Source organism: Fusarium odoratissimum, assembly GCF_000260195.1.
Source record: "Fusarium odoratissimum NRRL 54006 unplaced genomic scaffold supercont1.6, whole genome shotgun sequence".
In the NCBI taxonomy this organism is placed as follows: Eukaryota; Fungi; Ascomycota; class Sordariomycetes; order Hypocreales; family Nectriaceae; genus Fusarium; species Fusarium odoratissimum.
In genome coordinates, this window is record NW_022158692.1 from 123937 (window position 1) to 135957 (window position 12021).

At 32.4% G+C, this 12021-nt stretch overlaps 2 protein-coding genes across 2 annotated transcripts; one reads left to right on the forward strand and one right to left on the reverse strand.

Annotated features, from left to right (window-relative positions):
* Nucleotides 1-7141: 7141 nt before the first annotated feature.
* FOIG_04632 (uncharacterized protein) lies at nt 7142-8683 on the reverse strand (the record flags this gene model as incomplete). Its single annotated transcript, XM_031202921.1, has 2 exons — nt 7142-7356; nt 7405-8683. 2 exons carry the CDS (start codon nt 8681-8683, stop codon nt 7142-7144), a joined length of 1494 nt encoding a protein of 497 aa, XP_031066500.1.
* Nucleotides 8684-9097: 414 nt separating this feature from the next.
* Nucleotides 9098-10233, forward strand: FOIG_04633 (uncharacterized protein; the record flags this gene model as incomplete). The annotated part of the gene is made up of 2 exons (XM_031202922.1): nt 9098-9759; nt 9822-10233. The coding sequence occupies exons 1-2, from the start codon at nt 9179-9181 to the stop codon at nt 10231-10233; spliced, it is 993 nt and encodes a 330-aa protein (XP_031066501.1). The 5' UTR covers nt 9098-9178.
* Nucleotides 10234-12021: the final 1788 nt, after the last annotated feature.

Sequence of the window (12021 nt, forward strand, 5' to 3'; positions counted from 1 at the left end):
TATAATTATATAAAAGAAAAATAATCTAAGGCTACTTATTATAGCCTTTAGGAAGTAGATTAGCAGGATATAATCTTATCTGGTTTAGATATGTATAAGGATGTATTACTTTAAGATCTCTAAGTAGATTATATTTCTAATAATATTAACTAGTCTGCTTTAGGTTTAGGTAATAATTTTCTTAATGCTTCTTCTTTATTTAATACTAGTAGAAGTTCTTTAGGAGTTGCTAGGCATTAACGAGGTATTTTAGTAGTTCCTATATATTTTCGCTTTCTAGGTAGTTTTTCTATTTAATTAGGTATATTCTTTATCTATTAATTATATCTATTTCCCTAATTACCTCTGCTTTATAGACTTCTGGTCTTATAATTTCTTATAGCTTATTGCCTATTTTAACTTATATTATATCTACTACTGATTTAAGTAATAAAATATAAAAGACTAGATAGAGCCTAGCTTTTAGTAGTAGGTCTAGTTTATAGTTATTTTCTGAAATTTTCTATAATACTTTATAAGGTCTAATAAATTTATAATCTAATTTATAAGTCGGTTAGTCTATTTTAATGTTTTTTATAGCTAAGTAGACCATATCTCCCTCCGAAAAGGTTAGTCCCTTTAACCATTTTAGGTCATAGTAATTTTTTATGCATTTTCTAATAAATTCGAGTTCTGTTTTTATTTCTTTATATAGGTTTTTAAGATCATTACTTTTAAGTATAGCAGCTAGGTTAATTAATTTTTCTTATTATGCATCGTAGTATATATTTAGTATAAATCTAAAGTTAGTATAAGCTGGTATAAGCTTTGTGCTTTCGTGGTATGCGGTATTATAGGCGAATTAGGCTATTAGTAGTTTTTCAACCTAATTATTCTATTTATAATTAATATAATACCATAAGTATTGTTTAAGTACTTAATTTATTTATTTAGTTTATCCGTTAACTTGCAGTTAAAATACTATTATAAGTTAATAATTTAGTCTGAGTTATGCTATAAGTAATTACTAAAATATTACTACAAATATAGGTCCTCTATCTAAAAGGATTTCTATAGGTAACCTATATATGCTAATAATATATTAGTAAAAAACATAAGAAAGTTCTTCTACATCTATAGATTCTCTATAAGGTAGGTAGTAAGAGAATTTCATAAGTCAGTTAACTATAACTATAATACTATTATAGAAGATTCTAGTTAAGGGTTCTTCTGATAAGGGTAACTTCATAATAAAGTCTATCGTGATTAAGTCCTATGGTCATTATGCTACTAGTAGCAGTTATAGTTATCCATAAGGTTTATGCCTTTAAGCTTTCGTTCTTAAGCATAGGTTATAATATTTAATAACATCTTCTATATCCTTCCTTCTAAACTTATATCCTTAGTCCTAAAGTCATTTAAATGTTTTTATAACTCCTTGGTATCTGTTTAAGGGATATAAGTAAAACTTGCAAAGGAAGTCGCATTCCTTGTTTAATAAAGGTTCTGTTTTAGTTATCCTTATAATTATTTTAACTAGTTAAGTAAACTAATATTCTCCCTTGGAGTTAGTTTCTAGGAGCTGTTCCTTTGTTTTAACAGTTCCTATATCATAGTTAGGTCATCGGCTAATGGCATTTATATATCTATTATCGGTGCCTTTGCAGTGGGCTATAGTAAAATTAAATTTACATAGGTATTCTATATAGCATAGTTATTATCGGTTTAGCTCTTATATAGTTATAAAGTAAGCTATATTCTTATAGTCAGTAAAGACTTTTATTAGGTATTTACTTCCTCTAAGGTAGTATCTAAACTCCTTAAAGCAGTTAATAATAACTAGGAATTCTTTATTATAGATAAGATAATTAAGTTCTACTTTATATATCTTATAAAAATAGAAAGCAATAGGGTATAATACACCGTGGTTATCTTATTATCTTATTTATCCTCTTAAGGCAAAGTCAAAAGCATTAGTCTTAAGTTCAACTTGCCGGTCAGGATTAAACATAACTAGAACAGGTTTACTTATAATAGCTAACTTAAGCTATTCAAAAGCTTATTATGCCTTATTATTTTATTAGAATTATTTATCCTTTTTAGTAATCTCTATAAGAAGGATAGCAATTCTACTAAAGCCTTTAATAAATTATTAGTAGTAGTTAGCAAATCCTAGGAAGGATTAGGTTTCTTTTACTAATATTAAGATTTTCTATTTAGCAACTGCTATAATCTTTTGCCTATCTATTCTGATTTTATTATATAAGATTTTATATCCTAAGTAGGTTACTTAGGACTAATAAAAGTGGCTTTTAGTAGGTTTAATAAGCATATTAGCATCTTATAGTGCCTTTAGAACCTTATAAATATATTTTATATACTCTTCTTCTATATTAGAGAAGATAAAGATATTATCTAGGTAGTAAACTACAAAGATATTAAGATATTCTCAAAGTATATTTATAATTATATATTAAAATACTACAGGTATATTAATTAATCCAAAAGGTATAACTAGGTATTTAAATAGTCTATATTTCATTTAAAAGGCTATCTTCTATTTATTACCTTCTTTAATTTAAATAAAATTATAAGCAGATTTAAGATTAAGTGCTATAAACTATTTCTTATTAAATAGGCAGTCCTTAAGTTTAGTAATAAACAGTAATGGTATTCTATTTTTATTTATAATCTCATTAAGTTATTAGTAATCCACTATAAGTCTTAGTTTATTAGAGTTAGGTTTTAGTATAAATATAACTAGATATCCTGCTAAGGATTTTAATAATCTAATATATCCTTTCTATAGTATATTATTTAACTATTCTCTAAGTATATTAAGCTTATCTTAAGATAGGTTATAAATAGGAAAGAATTTCAGGTTCTTTCTATCTTTTAGTATGATTTTAATATTATAATCTATATATTAGGGTAACTTTATATTAAGTTCTTCTTAAAACAGTTTTTTATAAATATAATACTCCGGTAGTATATTGTTAAGTTATTTATTAGATTCCTTTATAGCAATCTGTTTTATCTATTTAATATCTTAGTCTAATTATTTAAATTATCCTTTAAGAGTTATTATTATTTATCTGATATGTTTTATTCTGCCTTTATAGTACTTATATTATATTCCTTTTAGAATAGGCAATACTCTATTATGCCTATCTTCGCTGCTCTTATTAGTCGAAGTTTAAGATCTTATATTATTATTATCTAAATCAAACTTATCATCTAAAGGGTAATCTTCGCAGTTCACCTGGCTAGTTCTCTAATTAATTTATATATTATAGCATTATAACCATAGAAATCCAAGTACTAAATTATATTTCTATACCAGGATAATATTAAAGTTAATATCTTAGTTTTTTCTATTAATAAATACCTTAAGGTAATTAATCTCTCAGATAATTCTTCTATTATTATAACTATAGGTGCCTCCTTCTCTATTCTTTATGGTATAAGGTTCCTTTTTATTTCTCCATAATAGCCTTAGTTTATTAACCATTTCAGGGGAAATAAAATTTATATTAGCTCTGCTATCTATAAGTATATTTAGCCACTTATCCTTAATTCTAACTTTTAATTCTAGGCAGGTTTATTAACTTCCTTTTATAGTTATTCTTAGAGCTTTTTCTAGGAGTTTATTTTCCTCTACTTTTTCGCCTATTTGCCGCTTTATTATAGATAGTATATACCTTTTCCCTATAGGTGGTTTATACTATATTTGCTTTTAGTGCAGTTAATATCATTAGGATATTCATTTTAGGTAGTAAGTTATTATTAGTATATAGCTTCTATCTTTCCTACTTTATAATCTAGGATAATATCTGCTCTTTCTTCTTTAGTAAGAGGTCTTTCTTTTTCCTATTTTAATTCTTCTAAGCATTCTTATAGTTATTACTTATCTAGCTATTAGATAGTATCTTATTTATCTTAAGATACTTCCTCTTCTTATTATATAATATTTTAATTAATTTAATTAAGTTCTTAGTTAAGTGCTTTATCCTTAGCGATCTTGACTTCTTATTATACCTTTTGTCTCTACTATATAATATATTAGGAGTTTTAGATATATACTAGAGCTTATTCTTGTATTTTAGTATAAGCCTCTAATTTCACTACTTGCAATCCTTTATATTTCTTAGTAACTTAATATCTAACTATATTAATAATTATATATAGTTTTTATTCTTAATGCTTATTAATTTATACTAGGAAGTAATTATTTACTACTTTATCTTACTAGTGCTATAGGCAGTAATATTATATATATAATATCTATAATATCTACTTATAGTTTAGATAATTTAGGTATCTTCTTAGATCTTTTTTAATTTAAATATATTCTTCTGGTATTATAAGGTCTTTTAGTATTTCTTTTATATATACTTAAATATAGATATTATTATCTTATTCTATAATTGTATATTCTTTTGCAAGTTCTATATACTTCTAATATTTATTATCCTAGAAATAAATTCTATATTTATTATATTAAGGTATTATTTCTATATTCTAGACTATTTAATTTTCCTTATATCTAATGCATCTGGCATTAACTTCTCTCTAGACTTAACAAGAGTCTAGATAGTTTAGGTTATTAATATATCAGTTTAGTTATTTTAGTATAACTCTAATAGGAATCTCATCTACTATTAAGTAGGGCTTTTAGTTATTTCTTATAATATTAAGTTTATTATCCAGGTTAAGGTTAACTTCTTTTCCCTTTTTAACTATAAAGATAGATTTTCCTTTAGTAGAGAGTTATATTTCTGGTTTAGGTACTAATACCTATTCGAGTTTAACTTCTATATCTTGTTTTACTTTTAGTCTTTATTATTTTTATTATTTACTTTCTTTTCTCCTAAACTTAGGGTTTTCTTATCTTTTTATATTATATACTCTTTTCTTTACCTGTTTTTTGCTTTTGCTTTATTTATAAACATCTGCTATAAGAGCTGCATATCCTAGAACAGGTTATTATTTAGGGTCTAGGTATAGGTAATATTTTTCGAGGGTTTCTTCCTTACTAAGGAATAGATTATATACGTTAGTGGTAAGCCCTGGATTAGATAGGTTATATCCTGATCAGGTTATATTAATAGTTCTAATTGCCATTTAGAGTTCTTTATTCTTCTTAACTATACTAATCCTCTTATTTTTAGGAACTGGTCTATATTTCTGGTTAGTTTTAACAGGGTGCTTATATTCTGGATTATAATATCCTTTCTTACTATAGTTCTAGCAAGTAATTTTAGATTTATCTTTCTTAGTTATTCTAATAGTTATTAGTCTAGAGTCAGTGCTATAAAAAGTATTATTATTTTATTTTCTTCCTTGGTTAGCATTATATCATAGTTTATTCCCTTATTTTCCTTGGTTATTTTAATTATAATAGATTCTCTATTAAAACTACATATTATTAATCTTAACTACTTATCCTATATAATCGACTAGTATCTTAGGTCTCGTTTCTTTATAGAGTTCTACTTAAACTAATTCCTTAAGTCTATTAAAGAAGAGTAATATTAATAATTCCTAGTCCTATCCTAGTTTAGTAGCTAGTTAGAGGAATTCTATTTTATACTCCGAGGCTAACTTATTTTATTAAAGTGTTTTAATTTTTCATTCTGCCTGGCTTTTCTTATTAATTAATCCAAAGGCTTATTATAAGGCTTCCTTAAATACCATATAGCTTTTATAGATCTAAAAAGTTTATAGTAGCAGTTTATATTCTAGTTTAGTAGTTATATCTTCTAATATAGGTTAAAACCACTAGGCTATATTGCCTTTAAGTTATCCTAAAGTGTATATAACTCGGTTACCGTCTTTATTAAACTAATTCAGGAAGTAGCTTATAAAGGCTTAGCACTAAGTAAGAAATATAGCTAGTTTCACTAGATTCCTATTAAATAGTTCAGGTATATTAGGTTTAAGGATTTCTCCTACTTCTTTTCTGCTTATAGCAGTGGCAGCAAGATAGCGCATTTCCTAGATCGCATTCTGGTAGTTAGTGGCCTACTAAGCCTAGAGTATGGCAGCTTCAGCTAGAGCCTATCTAAGGTTATCTATTTTAGTTATTATATTAGTTATCTGCTAATAAAGCTAGGCAATATCAGAGTCAGTGCTACTCTTAGAGTTATTATTTATATCCTGGTTATTATTAATAGGTGCTAAAGTAGCATATAATACAGCATATTACTAGACAGGATTAACATGGGCAGCCATTATATTTATATTACTTAGCATTATATAGTACAGTCTAAACAAGAGCTATCAACATATAACAGGTTAGTTCCTAACTGTAGATAAACTAAGCCGTGCTAGGTTTATTATTAGCAGATTACATAGGGCATAATACTAAGCTTATTAAAGTATTATATCTCTTAATAGTAGATTTAATATATATTAGGCTTAATTAATATAAAGAAGTTTTATTAATAGCTAGTAAGCTAGAATCTATAAAAGTGCAAATAAATATAGTCTATATACTAGATATGGTTCTATGGGAGCGATGCAGTGTAAGGTCGCCGTTAGTCCTAGAGTAACGCGGTCCTGGAACGCTGTTGGTCCTGTAAGTGTTAGTCCTTTCCTGATTGGTGGGTTGAGTAGAGAAAATTATAGGGTACATGTGATATAACCGCTGGGATTATAAAACTTAAGGCTTAGTTATTTATTTATTTATTTATTTTAGTTTATTATAATAACCTAATTATATAAGAGGTTATATTCTTAGTATTAATTTATAAAGTAATATAAATTAATTATAAGTAATTTTATAAAAGTAAGCTAACTCTGCAGACTAATTTATATATATAATTCTGGCAGGATTGCCTATAAATAGCACCTATGATCCTAAGCTGGTAAGCAACACGTCGAGCTGAACTAAATTGCCAACGGTAGTGATGACGGAAAGTGTATCTTGATTATATTGGTGGGAACCACACGCAGATTCTGCTGTTTCTATCGCTATGCTTTCGCCAGATTCTAAGCTATCCAACATCCCGCTATGGCTAGTCATCTAACTTTAAAGGCTCATCTGAAAATGGAATATCTAACACAGATGTACTCCAGTTCAAAACATTAGAATCTTTGTCGTCGGATGGTGATTTATAGGAGCGAAAGAGCTGAGAATGCCCTGCCACATGATCATCGTTTAGGACAACTCGCCTCCCTTTCGTTTGACTGCCCGGTGGTTGAGAGAAGGGAAATCGATGGAAACTTGCTCAACTTGAAGCCTGATATCCTCAAGGATGTCAACCAAAGGAATGACATAACTACACGAGAGCATGTCTGTCGCAACAAGGTGGCCGTAAACTTCCAATGTCGCAGCGTCAACTACCCAGGATCCAGAATCCCCTGGTCCTATGTCTATAATTTTATTAGTTCCTATACTAAAGTGCGCTCTTGTATACTCACCTGTGCTTTTACTAAGCTCCACAGTATACGCTCTTACAAACTCGGTCCCAGGCTGGAGAAGTATTTGGCTCAGACCAGCCGAGATGGTTGCTTCTTTCGTCCCAGAGAATCCTGTTTTGATGTATACTGATCGACTGATCGGAATACCGAGCAGAGAAGAGGGTATCTTGAGCAGAGCTGGAGGTTTTCCGTCGGCCACCAGCATGTTGGGCTTCAATGGGACCTCCCATGTCGGAAACTTAAACAATGCCCAATCTCGACAGGATCCGGTGTTACTCAGAGATGAGTATGCTATAGGTTGCGCGAAGACGGAACCTGATAGAGATGGATGTGGGATAGCTGGTCTCGCTTTTTGGTCCGCTTCAATCGATACGCCCCAGTCAACTTGCAGAGGTGAGGCCGGATATGAAGCATCGCTTTCGGAAGAGCTGTTCAAAGAACTGTCATCGCAGTCATCGCTGTCGTTATCCGACATGGAAAAATCTTCGTCATCGTCACCATCGCTATTTGTCTGGGAATATATTGCATGGGCAACGGTCAAACCATAGACACGATATGAGCTGTGTATCCACCGTGGCGCATCGAATTGCAGGACGCCGCCCATTGTTGCCATGGCGCTCTCTTTACGGAAGCCTTGAGTAGTGATGGAAATTGGCATTCCACAGTGAGTGTAGGTAAGGCTTTCTGAACTTGGAATGCCGACTTCAACACTGGATCGCGTGCTTGGTGATGCACCAAAGATATGCACGTCAAACGAGGACATGGCACTGTCGTTGGGCTGATAGAGGTCCTTCACAAACGACTTGCGTAAGAATTTTCGAATTGTATCATGCGCACCATCCTCGTCGGAGCAGAAGATGACGAGGGAGGCTTTGGCATCCTCGATAGTTGTTCCAAGCATGACGGCTCTTATCGACATTGCAGGCAGTTGTCGCTTTGATCTTGACAAGTATTTCCGTTTTTTTGACTTGAGCATACACTCTGCCAAAAGCCCGCTTATTTGTTCAATTACGTCGCTAGCACGCCTCGCAGTTTGTTCGTCAATTGGCTTTGCGATAGGCCGAATTGGGGCCCGTTGCATTTCAGCATCGTTGGGAGTGGTAGGCTGAGGGCGAGGACGAGGACGAGGACGAGAACAAGACAAGGTCAATCCATCACCACGACCAGATTGACTTTCGGAATTCGATCCATGGCTCGGATTCCTGGATCCACCATATCCTGAATCTTGGTCGGTATGGATATCCTCATCCATACGACAATCTGGTCGCGGATCATCCATCCAAAGATTGGTTTAATAACTCAAAGTGACATTGGTGAAACGGTGGGACGGTGATGAATGAAAACAGGGAGCAGACGTGCGTCAGATCAGATGCGGAGCTGAAAATAGCGGCCGTGGCGCATAACGAGGCAGACTCGATAAGTGCTGACGACCAATAATGAGGCCTCTAGACTTGCAACGCCCAAGCCACACTGCATAGGGCCCCGTATATTGCATCTTAATGAAAACTAGGCTCTTAGCCTTAAAAGACACTTGAATTGGTTTTTAGCCATTCTGTTGTGCTTTTCTTTTGTATCCATCAACATATTTGGACTTCCCATAAACTCATCCATGTTTGACCTTCCCTCACCTTATCCTCTCAAAGATCTCACCGACCAGGATCTTCAAAATCTTGTTGTAGTGTTATGGAACTGGAAACTATGCGACAATTGCAAAGTCGGGCCAGGACAGCAACCGTGCTCTCCACAAATATGTCCTGGGGTACGCTGGAGTAGAATGAGGTTGTTCTTTGACTATTATCGGAAAATCACTGCCGACTATGTTCCCGACATGGTTGTTGGAGCCCCTCCAGCGCTACAAAGCCACACAGATCTAATGTCCATCATCCGCCTACTGAAAGACAACTCGGATAAAAAGAGGTCTGAGCTGACAGCTATCTGTTTCTCCAATCGAAGCACTGATCAAATGCCCATGCCTACGGACCAAAACAGGGCGTTGGATCTCGCTCTGAGAGTCATGACAATGGTAACCTGTTCCCTTGAAGCGAGATCGGCAGATACGCTTGAGGCAGGTCTACAGCCCGCTCCATGGGCGCATGATATGACGTGGCCTCAGTTTATGTCGAGCGTGTTTCCAACCACTGAATATTCTGGATTGGAAGAGGGTGCTGCCACCTTCCACCAAATAAACGATAGAGTAACTGCGCGAAGACTCTCCAAGGTGGCTAGACTTTGCTTTGTTCCAACGAACGAGTTATCGAATCATCTTAAGTTGAACCAAAAAGATGGGACGGTGGAACTCTTTCATCACACATCATTTCTGAAAGAGGTTCTTATCGCCAGTCAGGTGGACGCGAAGTCAGTATCTCAATCTCTAAAAACGCATTTGCGCCTGACCTTGCTAACACCGGCTCAACAAGGAGCTATATTTCTCGAAGGATCGCCATGGAAGTCCTGAATTCAATTCAGAGAACTTTATTCCCTTCGACAGCAGATGCCACGATCTTGCTTCGCTCACTAATCTCGAAACACAACCTAGATGCAGATTGTCTCAGATACGAGCCTTCGACGTACCAAGTCGCAGGGGAGACCTCCTCTGGATATCGCTACCTTGAACAAAGACTAGTCGAACTCTATGAGGAGCTTGACAACCCAACACCCCGAGGGTATTTGGAGAAGTGGCTGGAAAGGAAAAGCGGTGCTCGGTATGTCATGATGGTGACACTGGCAGGTGTGGCTATTGCAATAATACTGGGTGCACTAGCGTTGGCTGTGTCTATATTTCAGGCTTGGGTTGGCTGGCAGCAGTGGAAGCATCCTGTTGCAGGTTGATTAGTTCGTTTGAGACGGATCTGGAAGATGTTTCGGGGATAGAACCATGTTCACCACTCCAGCACAGGAAGCGCTGCAGCAGGCACAGTAGGTATTTGGTAAGAAGGTCGAAAGTAACAACATTTAGGACACGATTCTGACTGCAGGATGTTAGGGTTTGGATTAGGGTAAGGCTACATTATTTAAGCTCTGTTTGCCTAGGGGTTTTCCTCCAACTATAGTATAGCTATAAAGAGAGGTAGAGATATAAAGAGATAAAGAAAGTAAGGAGGAATAATAGAAAGCTTTAAGTCTTAAAAAAACAGCTACTTTCCTAGCTAAAAGAGACCTAGACATAGCAAAAAGTGGTTTTTATGAAAGGCATACTTGTAACGCCGGCCGGCCCCACCGACTTTAATTATTAATTTACTCCGGAGTAAATAGCAGCTATAATAGCAGAGCTATAGGCCGGTAATCTTGAGGGAAGTTGCAAATAACTTCTCAATAACTCAAGGGACAATCTCAAAGATAAAACAACAATAGGAACAACACTGTAACCTTGCCTCACAGCTATTGAAACAGGCATCCTAGGAAACTTATATCTCTGCAGATTATTAGGATTAATTTATATATTAATCGGCATTATAAGATTGCCTAAAATAATATTTTATATAAACTAGAATTAGATACCTTTATTTATACTTTAAAGTATTATTTATAGAGCTATTCGTATTATAAATAGAGGTTAAAAAGATATATTAAATTATTAAAAGAATATATAAGAAAAAGGCATAAATACTATAGGTTTTAGCTTTAATATTTTAATAATTATATATATATAAATAAATTAAAAATAAAGCTATTTTAATTAACCTTTTTATATAGATTTACTTTAGTAATAAAATTACTATATAAAATACCTTAAATAACCCTAACAGCTAAATCTTTTACTAGCTTAACAAGAAATACTATAAAAACCTAGTTAATATTCAATTTTATAAAAAAGCTTATTAATTAATTATATTCTAGGGAGGTATTATTAGAAGGTAAAGGACTTATCTTATCCCTATAATAAGGGATAAGACCTCCAAAAAAGAAGGTTATTTTAGCTGGTCTTATTATAAAGCCCTAATAAAAGGTCTTCTTCCTTTTATTAATAATATTAATAATTCTTTTTAAGATAATACTTATATATATATATATTACTAAAGCTATGAGGGATTAATTACTTTTATATAGGTTTATTTCAATTAATTACCTTATACATTCCCCTAATTTAAATCTAATTAAATATATCTATTAATAATACACTTAGTATAGCTTAATTTATTTATAATTAAAAAACCCTATTATTATATTAATATACTAATTATAATAATTAAAAGTTATTAATAACTCTACTTAATTTTAGTTAAATAAAGTAAAATATACTAAGATCTAAACTAGCTAGCCTCCTAACTGCTAAATTTAAAATACTATTTTATATATAAATTTCTCTTTATTTTATTTCTTTTATTCTTAATCTACAAAAAGTAAAATTTCTTTACATTCTTATACTATGCCTCTTAAAGTCTTATAGCCATGCCTTTAAACATTCTATAATAAATAATAAGTAAAGTAACGTGGTTGATAAGCATGCTGACCGGACAAGTATGCTGACCAAAAATCCCTCATCTTACATCATTACTATCTGATCAAATACTATACAACAACCCAGTATGCCACAATCTTCAAATGAAGCTAGAATCCTTCTTGCCCTTCAGGCCCTTCAAAATAACCCAAAGCTAGGAATCCGACGCGCTGCAAGTA